The 15,835-nt window shown below is 35.6% G+C and overlaps 1 protein-coding gene across 1 annotated transcript; it reads right to left on the minus strand.

Moving 5' to 3' along the window:
- Positions 1-4,324: 4,324 nt before the first annotated feature.
- LOC107596245 (retinal homeobox protein Rx2-like) lies at positions 4,325-13,099 on the minus strand. Its single transcript, XM_016286936.1, has 4 exons — positions 12,834-13,099; positions 10,438-10,818; positions 6,199-6,452; positions 4,325-5,840 (listed from the first exon to the last, which is right to left on the minus strand). The coding sequence occupies exons 2-4, from the start codon at positions 10,715-10,717 to the stop codon at positions 5,397-5,399; spliced, it is 978 nt and encodes a 325-aa protein (XP_016142422.1). The 5' UTR covers positions 10,718-10,818; positions 12,834-13,099; the 3' UTR covers positions 4,325-5,396.
- Between the last annotated feature and the right edge of the window lie 2,736 nt (positions 13,100-15,835).

The raw sequence follows: 15,835 nt of genomic DNA on the forward strand, positions 1-15,835 counted from the left end.
ACCGGCCAGCCTCTTGACCTCTGACCTCTTCTCTGGCCTTTACTTCAGATTCGTCAGTCGACACTCGTCTCAGGTCATGCAACAGGGCGCCTTGACAGCCAGTTTAAACACGTCACAACATCACAAAAAGATTTGTTTTACAAATAAAACTATCATTGGCATGTAGTCACTACATAATTCCTATACTTCCATTATATTATTCTATCTTGCAAAATAGGACGCTTGAGAGGCAATAGATTATGTAAATGTCTTTGTTCTACATGACATTAATGTATTAAACTCTGTCATTATGTCATTTGATTTAGGAGGGCCGTATGTTAGTGTGTGTGTTTTGTGTCACTGAAGTATGGAAGCCAGCAACAGAACATGGGGCAATTAGGCCGGATCGTAGGGGTGAAGAGCAGCCCCCCTCACTCTGTCCCCTGCGAAGAGCTGATGGATGGCCGGCTCATCATCTTAACAGGCTGGCTTGGTGCCGTTAACCTGCAAGGGCAGGCGAGGACAGGTCACTTCACCCACAGCCTAGTCAGGGCCACTGAACACGCTCACTAATGAGGGGGAAAACTCTTTCAGTCACTAGTTGAGCTCAGTGCCTTAGTTTTACTTTTATGTGTGATATTTAAAGGAACAGTTCATCCAAAAATCTAAATTTGATGAAAATCTGCTTACCCTCGGGCCATCCAAGATGTAGATGAATTTGTTTCTTCATCAGATTTGGAGAAATGTAGCACTGCATCACTTGCTCACCAGTGGATGCTCTGCAGTGAATGGGTGCCGTCAGAATGAGAGTCCAAACAGCTGATTAAAACATCACAATAATCCACACCACTCCAGTCCATTAGTTAATGTCTTGAGAAGCCAAAAGCTGCATGTTTGTAAAAAACAAATCCATCACTTCCGCGTCATTTCCAGATAAAATATGAATACATAATCCATAATGATGCTGCTTCCTCCATTGAAAAAGTCCAACTCCTGTTGTCTCCCACATCAAAATCCACCCACATATTTGTTTAGAGCTGTTTTGGACTGTTTTGGGTTATAAACGGTATTTGATGTGTGCAGATTTCTCTTCTGATTCAGATTAAATGACTTTTTCACAGGAGAAAACAATATTATGGATAGCAGACTTGTATTTTAGCCAAATTAACAGTTTGAAGTGAATGAATTTGTGGATTACTTGTGGATTATTATGATGTTTTTATCAGCTGTTTGGACTCTCATTCTGACGGCACCCATTCACTGCAGAGCATCCATTGCTGAGCAAGTGATGCAGTGCTACATTTCTCCAAAACTGATGATGAAACAAACTCATCCTAATCTAGGATGGCCTGAGGATGAGCACATTTTCAGCAAACTTTCATTTTTGGGTGAACTGTTCCTTTAAGACCACAGACAACAACTACGCTGTAAATGATTGATTAAAAAAGCTCAAATAATAAATCAGATGTCCTCAAACACTACTCAAATGATGTCAGGCATATAGTTTATCATTTGGGCATTGCATTATATATTTTTTATTTTGACAGTGTTGCATAGGATTGATTTAAAAAATGTCATAAATGATTGATATTTCCTTTTCTTTTAGTTCCAGTTTATTGCACTTGAGCATGTGATTTGCAATATTATATGAGCAATGAGACAATATTTTTTTTCAATATTTGGTTTATCATTTGAATTTTGTTTGAACAAAACCAGTTAATTTACACATGAGCACATACTAGTAGTAATTTTTTAAGTTAACTAACAAAACATTTTCACAGTTTAGTATGTATAGATTTAATCTTGATTTTAATGACAAGTTTTGAATGAGCTTCCTGTTAGTATCATAACTTTATATTTATTATAAAAGCTAACCAAATGTGACCCTGCAGCACAAAAGCAGTCTTATGGGGTATATTTGTAGCAATAGCCAAAAATGCATTGTATGGGTCAAAATTATAGATTTTTCTTTTATGCCAAAAATCATTAGGATATTAAGTAAAAATCATGTTCCATGAAGATATTTTGTCAATTTCCTACCATAAATATATCAAAACTTAATTTCTTATTAGTAATATGCATTGCTAAGAACTTCATTTGGACAACTTTAAAGATGATTTTCTCAATATTTCAATATTGCACCCTCAGATTCCAGATTTTCACATAGTTGTATCTCAGCCAAATATTGTCTTGACACTTAAGACTGGTTTTGTGGTCCAGGGTCAAAACTCATGCATTTTTATCATTCATCTTTATTCCAATTGTTAGTGCAAATAATTCAACAAATTTGTCTCAAAAAATCTAAAGACATATTCAATAATATTCAAATTTCCCGTCCCCAAAAACTTCATATAACAAACATAATGTCAGTTTATATGCACGTCATACGATGATAAAGCTGCAACGTTTGTGACAGAATCCACTCCTATGACGTCTAAGTGTACACATCTTTAAAGAAAATTCTATCTTCTTTGGCTTCATCGCAGTTCACAGAAATCCATAAACCGTGCTTTAATAAGAACTCTTTTATTAATAATACTCTTGAATACACGCCTACTAAATAAACAATATGTCAAACCTACTGTAGAATGAATTATATTTGTTTTTGCATCCAAGATTATGTTTTGTACCATTTGCATCATCACAGTGCATAAAAATGTGTATAATGGATCATGATATGTATGTTTAATATTTGCATATAGTTAATGTCCACAAAGTATTCAAATTATCATGATACCATCGGTTAGAATTGAAAAGGAATATGATAAGACATCGCTTGTTTCGAAGGACAGTGTTTGCACGTTTAAATGACTGACATCTGGCTGGGACGCCCATTAGTTCAGAGCAGAGGGGCAATCTATAATCTCAAACAATGAAGAGTCCCGGCGGGGAGCCACTCATTCCGCGTCCTCACACACACACACACACACACACCTGCTACGAAAGCGACACAATCCACTAATGACCTCACAAAGTTTCACAAAGTCTGACTGAGAAATCACTGCTTAGACAGTATGTCAAACTGTACAAGTATTTTTGCCCTTCAGTCACACTTATAAATGTGTGAATATCATTCAATATTTCAGTCATTTTTGCTCATAATCAACTTGGGTTTTGGTGCTTTTAGTCATCATTTTCATTAGATGTATTGTTTTATCACTTGTTTTTGTCAAACATAAATGTCAATTGCTTTGATATTTTCTAATCTAATGCAATGACATTCATTTTTAGTGTGACCTCTGTCTTCCGCTAAGCAGTTGTGGACAGTTGTCATACATTCCCTGTCATTCTTTTTACTTTCTGTTCTTACCTTGTTTTCTGGATGTAATCTCTTAACACTGCTTAAAGTGGACAGTGCCAATAACAACAAAGGGATGAGTCTGAAAAATCCATTTTTGGGATGAGTCTGAAAATTGTGAAGTGCCCAGGTGCTATTTCAACCCAAAATCAAAAGAAAATGACAAAAAAAAAAGAATTATGTTTTTTTATATATATATTTAGGTAACACTTTACAATAAGGTTTCATTTGTTAATATTAATTAACTATATTAGTTAACATGAACAATATTTATATAGCATTTATTAATCTTAGTTAATATTAAGTTCAAAACTTACTAATGCATTATTACAATTTTAAGTTGTATCTGTTAACATTAGTTAATGTACTGTGAACCAACATGAGCATGAACATTTTTATTAACTAACATTAACAAAGGTTATGAAATGCTGTAAAAAAAATATATGTTGTTCATTGTTAGTTCATGTTAGTTAATGCATTAACTAATGTTAACAAATGAGACCTTATTGTAAAGTGTTACCTATATTTAACATAAATATTATTTAATATTAATAATACTCTTAATATTTAATAGCATGTAATGCTATTTTTAAGGTACTGTGAAAAATGTATGTATTATTTAAATATATTTTATTTAATTTTAATAATACTCTTAATATTTAATAGCATTTAATATTAATTAAAATTGTAGTAGTTATATTGAATTAAATTTAAGCTTATTTAATATGATTAGAAGGCAGTTTTTTAAGGTAATGTGTAAAAAAGTCTGTATTATTTAAATATATTTTTTATTTAATATTAATAATACTCTTAATGTTTAATAACATTTAATATTATGTACACTTGTAGTATTTTATATATACATTAATATACTATATATATATATATATATATATATATATATATATATGCATTAATATACATCAGAAAAAAATCTCAGATGGACTTTTTGCATCTGAAGTCTTCTATGGGATGTTACAGCATTACAGTAATGAGAATTTAAAAATACATAATAATTTGAATTTTCTCAATTTTCTTTGTGCAAAATATAATTTCTTATACTGTTCTCTTGTTTTTGGGGTGAAATATAACTGACTTTCTTATATTGCTTGAAACAGACCCCACAGACACTGAAACGTTAAACCTCAGACTCGTTTTAAATGATGATATGAACACATCGAACAGCAGGAACAGAATTGTGGCACGGTTGAAATATGTGCTAGTGATTTAGAAACAACTTCACTCTATGGCTTGATAATGCAGCTACTCATGTAAAATAACAATTCAATAAAACACATTCTGTTTCTAGATTTCAGTTTATTTAACCATAGAGGGTCATTCCTTTTAAATCAAAGTCAAGTGATTTCTTCTAATCGTTCCTAATGTCTAGATGGTAGAACATGAAATTAACCTCTGAACAGGCATTGAGGTATCAGTTGTCCTGAGCTGCGCTGTCCTGTTAAATTGCCAACATGCCAAACTTGCTATTGCGAGTCTTCAACCAGGAGGAGCAGAGAAGCTTGGTACCGACTGAAATCCAAAATCCTAGGGAGCTCAACATTTGCTGGGTAAGAAGTAAGAAACACCTTACTGTAGATGCCATGATCACAAACGGTCAGTGCTTTGTTGCATGGTTGCCAGGTCTGTGCAAAAAAAACCCAACCCGATTGCTATTCAAAACTAGCCCAAAACTAGCTGATTCGTGTTTTTTCCCATGATTTTCCCCTCTGTCGGGGGTCAAAATCACCTTTTGGGGGTGAGAGATAGCTTTAACCCGCAGCAAGAAGAAGTAGCCCATATCCGTGGTAAAACTGCAAACTTGGCAACCCTGTTTGTTGCCAAAACAAAACCAATTCCTCAAGCAGGTTTGACCATCCAAGTAAATCCAAGCATGTTGTGTTGAGAAGATATCCTCAAAGGTCCATCAAATCAAACTATGTTTCGTTTTATTGGCCAGAGGCTTTAAAATGCGTACAAGCTTTCAGTGCTTCATGTTTCCAGGTCTCGCCTGTGGCATTCAGGTGAACCCTAATCCTAATGATCCGGTGCTGGTCCTTTCTAAAAATGCATCCATGTGTCTATGAGATCCCAATAAAATATACCGCTCCCCATTTTCCTGTTACATGGGTTGCCAGGTTTTGTCCATGGACTGAATGTGCTCCTTGGCCTTCATCCTCAAAGCTACAATACTAGAGCTGCGGTCCACGTCTTCCAGAGGGTATTTTTCATTAAATGCAGGGGGACACTGGTAAGGAGGTGGTGGCATGGGTTGCATTCCCTGCACCATGCCTGGAGAAGAGTTCAGAAAGCCGGGATGGCCCGTATAGGTGGGCTGGAGGCTTTGGCCTGGTCCCATGAAGCCCGGGATGCTGTGCATAGGAGGGGCACTGGAGAGCGGCGAAGGCAACCAGGGGTCCAGAGGCAGAGAATTAGTCATTGGCCCCATGTTGGGCACCATGGCCGGTCGGCTGAAGGACAGCATGGGCGAGTCATGGAGCTTCATGCTGCCCGTGTCCATTTTTTCTTGCCGCCGCCATTTTGCACGCCGATTCTGGAACCACACCTGCATGACGGGAAAAGGTTGAGAACCATTTAGACTCAACCTCATAATGTCAAGTGGCACAGAAATTCATTCGACTCGCCTGTTGTCAATGAGGTGAGTGTGCTGGAGAGTTATGAATGAGTGAACTTAACAGTTTAACAGATGGAGCTTTATCAGTTTAACAAAGCTCTGTCTCTTGTATCGAACCAGATTCTCTTCAATCAATACTCCCTTGTTAAACAGCATCACCTTGTAATGCCCTACCAACATAAGTCCATTAAATAACCCCAATGTCAAGGTTGTAATAAATAAAATGACATTGATCACAACGTCTATCTAATACCATCAAGTCTCCCGGCTTGTATCACGCAAAACTTACCTGAACACGAACTTCTGGGAGGTTGACTTTCATAGCCAGCTCTTCTCGACTGTATACATCCGGGTAGTGGGACTTCTCAAAGGCGCGTTCCAGCTCGTGTAACTGATAGGTGGTGAAGGTGGTTCTGTTGCGTCTGTGTTTCTTTTTAGGTTGATCCTCATCAGGAGGGTCCGGGGAGCGGCTGTCGCTCTCCACATTGCTCTGTGGATCTCCCAAATCTGCGTCACACTTCTCCGTGGAGAAAAGTCCAGTATCTACATCACAGGATAAACGGAGTGCTCTTTATTTGCCAGGCACTCTTGTAAAGTTCATTAAAGAATTAATGGGTTGCTAATGGGGTTTAACCTGTTTTTATGTAGTTGATAGGGTGTTCTGGGTGGTTGCTAGGGCGTTGCTAAGAAATTGCTTGAGTTTTTTTTGGGGGGGTGGTTGCTATTAGATGTGGGTGATATATGACCAAAATCGTATTTCACATTATGAGAATTTTTTTTCATGATATTGATATATCTCGATATAGCTATTCTTATTTTATTTTTATTTTTTTATTAAAAATAAGAACAAAGAAGCAAATTACAAACACAATAGAACAAAAATATAAATTAAATAACTTAAGTTTTTCAGCTACAGTTGGTTTATTTAACGTACTGTATTAAGAAATACAACAGAAATTGAATAATGAAGTGTAACTAAAATACTGCATAGTCTTCACTCACTGTATGAATCACATATGAATTGATTCTTATTAAAGATCCAAAAGTGATTCAATCAAGAGCAGTGAGTGATTTTCTCTTTGTCTTTTGTTTTTTTGTTAACATTAATGACAGACAGAAGCATGTAAATAAGACTGCTGTCACTTTAAGACCGACTGCATGGATCCAATATACTGAAACATATCTGGTTTTCGCCCAATTTACATTTATTTAACACATAACCGACTGTGTTTACTTGAATACTCCACACAACGGGCATTTAGACATAATTGTGCATGTATTTGACCATTCAATGTGAAAGAGATCTGAAATTCGCGATTGCACGGTATTCTGTGCGCACGATTCGGGTCTCAGTCAGCGCCAGCTCTGTTTAATATTTAACATCTAGCACGTCCCACTCTTTATTTTCTCATCCATGCATGTCTCTTTATCACTCTTAGCTGCATATAACTTTTAAATAGCCTCGTGTTTTTGTAGGAGCGTTCTGAGCACCTGAAGTTGAAAAAAAAAATCAACTCTGACCTGAAAAATGTTTTTTGTCTGATCGGGGCCTAAGGTAGGGTGACCATACGTGCCATTTTCCCAGGACGCGTCCTGGCCAGGATTTCTATATTTCCTAAAATATCTAGGTTTTGGCTTTGTTTGCGTGTGCAGACCAATCGGTGTATGACATCAAAATACCATACAGTTTCTTGTGCTTTCAAAATGCTCTCGAGGTATTTTGATGTCATACACCGATTGGTCTGCACACGCAAACAAAGCCAAAACCTAGATATTTTAGGAAATATAGAAATCCTGGCCAGGACTCGTCCTGGGAAAATGGCATGTATGGTCACCCTACCTTAGGCCCCGATTAGACAAAAAACATTTTTCAGGTCAGAGTTGATTTTTTTTTTCAACTTCAGGTGCTCAGAACGCTCCTACAAAAACACGAGGCTATTTAAAAGTTATATGCAGCTAAGAGTGATAAAGAGACATGCATGGATGAGAAAATAAAGAGTGGGACGTGCTAGATGTTAAATATTAAACAGAGCTGGCGCTGACTGAGACCCGAATCGTGCGCACAGAATACCGTGCAATCGCGAATTTCAGATCTCTTTCACATTGAATGGTCAAATACATGCACAATTATGTCTAAATGCCCGTTGTGTGGAGTATTTTGATGTCATACACCGATCGGTCTGCACACGCAAACAAAGCCAAAACCTAGATATTTTAGGCAATATAGAAATCCTGGCCAGGACGCGTCCTGGGAAAATGGCACTTATGGTCACCCTAGCCTAAGGCATTGCTAAGAAGTTTCTTTGATTTTTCTGGTTTCTAGGTTATTGCTGGGATACAGTTACCAGGGTGCCCTGTGTGGTTGCTAGGGCATTGCTGAGAAGTTGCTAGGGTGTTTTGAGAGTTTGTTAGGGCATTGCTAAGACGTTTCTGGGGTTTTCTGGGTGGTTACTATAGCATTGCTAAGTGTTTTGGGTGGTTGCTAGGGCATTGCTAGTCTCTAGAATGTTCTGAGTGGTTGCCATGGTGTTGCTAGGGTGTTCTTTGTGGTTGTTAGGGCATTGCTAGGTGGTCATTAGAGCATGCTGGGTGGTTTCTAGGGCATTGTTCTATGTGGTCGCTAGTAGGGTTTGATATGACTCGAGTCCTTCCTTCAATATAAAAGTCTGTGTGAAGTCTGTGTAAGTCTGTTTTATCTTTTATTAACCATTCCAAAATGGTGCATCTGATCACTTATAAAGTAACAGTACATTTCTCCTCAACAAGACACATGATTTGAGGAATCATTCACGTCTCAAGCACAAACGGTACAGGATAAGGTACATTTTAAAGTTTAAATGTGGAGCCTTAAAGGTATAGTTTACCCAAAAATGAAAATTCTGTCATCATTTATTTATCTGTTCTGTTGAACACAAAAGAAGATATTTTGATAAATGTTGAGAACATTTTTTTTGATGGTAGCCATTGACTTCCATAGTACGGCAAAAACACTGTCAATTGTTTGGTTACCAACATTCTTCAAAATATCTTCTATTCTGCTCAACAGAAGAAAGAAACTCACACAGGTTTGGAACAAATTGAGGTTAGTAAATGATGACAGCATTTAAATTTTTGGATGATCCCGTTACAAGCACCATTAATAAGACTACTTATATGTTATTGTGCCTTTACCAAATGGTACAGTGATGGAGTCAGATGTTAACCTTTCGATTTTATGAATTCCTAGAAAATAAGAGATTTGGGAGTTCCATCACTTCTGCCATGGTATGTAAGTCCTCCCAGTAATCCAAGCACACAGATGTCACCGGTTAAACCTGTAGACCTCATGTGGCCAAGTCAAGACTGCTAATCCAGCCGTTAAGAGGTTCACTCAGTACCGCAGCGGTTCAATCAAGAGTGGCCGACCAGCCTGACAACAGCAGAGATTTTCATTTCGCAGAAAACAGCTAAGAGCAAACCGCGCCACATGTTGAGGTGGGGCAGATCCTGGTTGAATCTAATTAAGTTAGGCAGGATTAGAATCAGTTTACTAGTTTAATGTTAGCAAGTGTTAAACGTCTGCACACAACTTTCAAACACAAACTAGATACACCTGCATCGACACTAATGTCTACAGGTTTAATTGAGTCACTTTGTAAGCTTATATATATATAAACTGGAAAATACAACACACCTTCTTGACGAGGCATTGAACCAACAACTGTATGGGTGCACAAGGTTTAACAAAATTCATAAAATGCCACTATATTCTATAGATAACACTAATAAATTGTCATTGTGATCACTATTTACAGTGATTATTATTAGTAAAGTAAAAATAAATAAATCTATCTATCTATCTAGCTATCATCTATCTATATTAATTTAAGAATGTTTATATATTTGCAATGGAAAACAAGTCAAAAGTACTGAATAAGAAAATCATTTATTCAGTGTATTTACAGTGATTGCTATTTATCTATGCAAATTTATTTAGGTAAAATATTGTTATTTTTTATTAACCCAATTTCTAATAAACATGCATTTGACATTAATTCAAGTGGCCAGAAAATAGTCTCTTATACCTTCAAAAACACTGACTAGTGGTGTTTTCCAAGTCCTGCATCGCTATTTTACTATAGCTTGTTCTTAGGATTAGAAAAGCATTACATTTTGGTGTATACTACATCTCTTACAGTATGAGTGATTCTTCAAATCAAGTTAAATCAAAGTCAAAGTCAAGTTAAATTAAGTCATCAGACTTAAACAGGTGGAAAAACCCACAGTCTTACATTGAAGGTGATTCAGGAGCCAAATCTAGAAACCAGAAGATCATGCAAGACAGTAGGGACCTCTATAACGCTGTGGCATTGGGTTTTGCACAGGAAAATACATCATTCATTAATGTATACAATGTATTTTGCATTGTAAAGCACTTTTTGTATTGAGCCACTCAGATATTTTTGTGCAAGTACTGTGTTTTTATGTGTGATGTTCTTTTCACTTTCCAGAAAGTGAGATGAGATTTAGTAAACCGGTCGATTCTCACCATGATACGCTGACTGCTGTGAATTATTCGGAAGACTTTGCAGGTGACCGTAGGGGTCAGAGGTCACTTGTTTCTCCTCTTCTCCGTCCACTTTGTGTGTGCCGACAGGCCCGACTGGGTTGAGCAGAGGATCCTGGTCCTTACTGAAGCCCAGAATCACGTCGATGCTGTGGACGCGGCCTCCCATCCCCGACGTGCCACATTTCCCCAGGTCGTGGTAGTTGTCCGTTGAGAGGCAGCCATCATCCACCATGTTCATCATATCCGGTGACAAATGCATCCAATCTGCCCTTACGGTAAGTCTCCTCGGGGAAATGTGTGCAAGTTATGTCCAAAAGAGAATCTGGTTCCAATTTGTGGCCGAGATTCCCTTTCAAAGATCTGTACAAGAAGACCAGGGGTTAATAAGACTTTAAAGTAAGACATCCAAAAAAGGGGTTAATATTTTTAACAGTATTTGACAAAATCAGATAAAGCACATTTTTAGTTACAGCCGAAAGTTTGGTTTTCTAGGTATGTGATATTGGTCATACTTTATTTCAGTTGTAAAATTGTTGAATAAAGAATGGTTCTGTGTTTCATAATCTAAAAAGTATGATATATTTGCAATATTTATAAGCAGTGCTGACAGAATCTATTAATCGTTTGTATGTTTGTTATGGTTTATTTTGCTTCAATGTTTTGGAAATGCAATAAAAAAGAAAAAAATCATAATATCATATCATATAATATCATATATCATAAACCCATATAACATACAAAAATGAGATCTCTTTCATATCTCATCAAATGTTTTGAGCTGCTCTCCGCATTCATTTTATTGCTATATATTTTTACTTTCCATGAAGTCTCCATTAAGAGCAGTGCTGACAGTATCTGTGGCTTTTTATGTATTTTTTGATATTGGAAATGTTCAGATTAATTAAAAAATGATCATTTAAAAATTTTTTTACAAAAATATTCTTTTAATAATGATGTAAAAATACTAAACCCGTAGGAAAGAAAAATCACAAATGATTTTTGTATTTTCTGCAAATTATAAAAATAATGCATACAGTTATCCAAGTACTAATATTATGCTCAAACCAGTTATATATCCCTACAACATTTAGTATGATGATCGTTTTCTCCAAAAAACATTTGTCACATTAAACTAAAGTTAAACTCAAGTTAAAGCAGCTGCTCTGACCCTTCATGGTTTACATGCTTCAACAGTTTCACTAAAAGACAACTGACACAGAGTGCAGATGCTTTATTCTTCTGCATTGATTGAAACGGAATGATAGATAGAGTACATGTAATGTAACAGAAACTCGTTATGCATGAGATCAGTTGTCTTTGCTTGTTCTTAAGTGTCATTTTCATCTATTTTGACTGTCTAAAGCATCTTAACACAGCAACTTTACTGACAGTCAATCCTTATTTCAGGCCTGTGTTGGCACAGCAATCTGGCTCATTTTTCCTTAAAGTTTTACAAATTGAATTTATGATTCGACTCAGTTAGTTGAAAATCACACTTTAAACTATAGGTTGTTTAATTTTACTTTTGTTTCAGTGTAAATGTTCAGTCACCAGTTAAAAGTTAAGTAACTCTGTGCCATCAACCAAAAGCATGTATCATGTTAAAATCTATATGCTTTATAAATACAAAAACAGATTAAAGTCTGTTTGTTTAGTTTCTGTGAAGTAGTGATGTTACTTTTATTTTCTCATTAAATATAATTTAAAATCTGTACTTAAATTAGGCTTAAATAGAAGACTAAACCTTTAAAAATGTTCAATCATTTGTATTTTATCATTTAAAAATAATAATATAACATATAATATTCATATATCAAGTTTTCAAAGTCTTGCATGGTGAATTTTGCTTATTTATCATATTTCATAGATGTTTCTCCTGAGCCAAAACAATCTCAGATCACTAGATCTGTTCACTAGATTGACAAATCAGACCTCAACAATGTCTCAAGATGCTCAGATTTGAAATCTAGCTCTAGTTTACAAATTAAAAGTCATTTAATCAAATAGAAGACAAAACTTTGCACACTTTTTTTCATCAGAATCATACAGACATGTATAGGCACATTCATAACGTTTTAGAATTTTGTAGAATTTTTGATTATTATTTTTTTAAGTTTGTGGGCAGTTATGCTATATGTAATATTTTACTTTACTTGGGTTGTATGCTTGTTGCATGTGCATATAGACTTTCAACCAATAGATAATTAACTCAATCAACCTGTTGCATTTTAAAATGTATATGCTTTAAATACACAAATAGAAGTAAATAATAAGTCTTATTTGTCTAGTTTCACCTATTTTTAAGGTACTTTAAATGCAAATTAATTCTAAGTGAATCTGGAATCTTTAAACCAGAAAAACTAAACTTCACGCACCTTTTTCCTTCAACTTTCCGGCTCATCAGAAGCACACAGGGTTGTCGTCACTTCCAAGCATCGCCGCAAATGACACACCGCAACTTTTTACCCACAGTGCACCTGCTTCAGACTGTAAAACGAGCGTTAACTAAGATTTTGTGGAGCCCAGAAGTGAGCGGAAATTCTGAAGCACTCAGATGCGTCCCATTCCTGCAGCATATGGAGGTCTTGATCTTTAGGATGAAGCCATGAAAACTGGCCTGACGCGCTGAGAGCCGGTGGCGAGAGGAAAAGACTTAAGAGGTTTAATAATGGGAATCCTTCCCCTTTAAGGATGATTGACAGTTGTTCTCTGCCGGGGTAATTGCACTAAACGCTGGCCGTGGTTTGGCCACAGAGGGAGGCCTGCGCTAATGAAGCACCGACAGAATGTCCTTTCAACACTCCTTTGTCTAAATGATAATGGTGACCTACTGAAAGTGTCCTTAAATCCGCAACTTCACAAAGACAACACACCGTGTGTTAAGATGTGTTTTTCCTGTGCAGCCAAATGCCTTCAGTGCTTCACAAAGATGATCAGCATAAACAGGCGTGCAGAGAGATAAAGTGTTGCATTGCTGTTAACAGTGAAAGGTGTCAGTGTTGTTTTAAAGGAGTTTTATTATAAATCAATAAGCTCCAAGAAGCCATGGTTTACAGTGTATTTATAACAGCTAAGGGGCGTTGTTAGCTTAAAACCCCCGTAGCTGTTATAAATTCACTGTAAACCACAGCTTCACGAGGCGTATTGCATATTATTGTTATTCCATATATGTAGTAAGGTTTCACAAAATAAAACAGAGCAAATAAAGTGTAATGATATTAATAAAAACATTATTGTTCCACCAAACAATGTAGTTCCTCAGAAACAGTTGTGGTTGCTACAAAGTGGCTGCCGAGTAACACACAGAAGTAAGCAAAGGTGTGTGTTTGTAGAGTAATTTACAACAGCTTCGAACGTGGCTCAGCCAATCAGAATCAAGGACCGGAACTCTCCGTTTTATAATTGATCATTTGTTTGGCATGTGCATAACTTAATGGCCCGCTACATGCCTTTATCATCTGATTCAATGTGGCAACCAAACTTTTTAAAATATTACATTTTAAAATCTATTTTTTTATTGTAATTTATTAATGTTTCATATTTTTGTGAAAACTGTTATAGTTTTATTTATATTTTGAATCAGCTTTTATTTTTATTTTTTATTATTATAAAGAAAGACATTTATTTGCTCAGCACATTGAATTATATGAGGCCATGTACAAACTGGACATTACTTACACTCCATTCAGCATTTCCAATTTCTATTGACTTTCTATTAATTTACAAAGCTTTAAATATGAAAAGATTCATCACTGATGAATTCACTGTTGGTGTTTATTAACTGACTGTATAATAGATTGGCTTTACCTGTTCATAATTACTCTAAATTGACCCCATGCAGCTCATTAGACTCAGAACCGACCTCATCAAACGATGCCACACTTGAGCTCAAACTGGCAACAAACTGCTCAGACTCTTTATTAATGGTTTAAACATGTCTTCCTCGTGTTATCGGCGACTCGCGTCGGTTCAGTCCTGGAAAGTCTCAGCCTGTGATGGTTTCTTTAAAGCCAGTTGTCCAGGTTAATACTCCTGAGACTGACTGACACGGAGATCAACCCTCGTATTAATGAGACTACAGAATCTTCTAGATTTTCCCAGCCTTAATGAAATCTAAAGCTAAGTTTAAGAAGCCTTGGATTACCAATTAGGATCTCTAGAATGAAGCAAGGGATACGATTGTCCCTTGATTTATTAACACCTTCCCTTCGTTAATTAATCATTTGTAATATTTTCAGCAGGTCGGGACTCTTCAAAGACACCACTGACTGTATTTATTTTGACTCATTGTGATGTTTATATGATTATGTGTGATTTATGTATATGATTTTATTACAGATATAGCTGGCAGCATCAGGGACATGAACCAAATAAAACCACACTGATGTACTTTAAGGTAAGAGTAAGATTTTCAGCAAATTTTATATATATATATATATATATATATATATATGTGTGATTTTTTTATTGTACATTTTAATTTTAGTTTTACTTATAGTAATTTTGTTGTGTGTTTTTGTTGTCATTCCATAGTTTTTATAAATTTTTAAGTTTGAGTTATTTTAGTACATCAAGTTTCATGATTTGCTTTGACTTTTTACAGTTTAAATTATGCTGAAATTATTAGAATGTTTAAATGGCAGGTTCTATTGTGACAACTTGCCCCACCATTGTGCACTTTTTCTTTTTTTTTTGTAAACAAGATAAGGTGTGTATAATATTTTCAGCAGGTCGGGACTCTTCAAAGACACCACTGACTGTATTTATTTTGACTCATTGTGATGTTTATATGATTATGTGTGATTTATGTATATGATTTTATTACAGATATAGCTGGCAGCATCAGGGACATGAACCAAATAAAACCACACTGATGTACTTTAAGGTAAGAGTAAGATTTTCAGCAAATTTTATATATATATATATATATATATATATATATGTGTGATTTTTTTATTGTACATTTTAATTTTAGTTTTACTTATAGTAATTTTGTTGTGTGTTTTTGTTGTCATTCCATAGTTTTTATAAATTTTTAAGTTTGAGTTATTTTAGTACATCAAGTTTCATGATTTGCTTTGACTTTTTACAGTTTAAATTATGCTGAAATTATTAGAATGTTTAAATGGCAGGTTCTATTGTGACAACTTGCCCCACCATTGTGCACTTTTTCTTTTTTTTTTGTAAACAAGATAAGGTGTGTATCTGTACAGAAATTGACATTTAAAATGAAACCCACTTGAGTTTTTTTAAGTGCATTGCAAATACATATAGTTTGTGATTGCACAGGTTTTGTTGCATGTGTTCAGGATGGTCAGGGCTAACGCACATTGACAGCAGCCATGTTTACTGGACCCGGAGCCTGCTGTCAGTTTGA

This window comes from Sinocyclocheilus grahami, unplaced genomic scaffold, assembly GCF_001515645.1.
Source record: "Sinocyclocheilus grahami isolate Dianchi unplaced genomic scaffold, SAMN03320097.WGS_v1.1 scaffold216.1, whole genome shotgun sequence".
In the NCBI taxonomy this organism is placed as follows: Eukaryota; Metazoa; Chordata; class Actinopteri; order Cypriniformes; family Cyprinidae; genus Sinocyclocheilus; species Sinocyclocheilus grahami.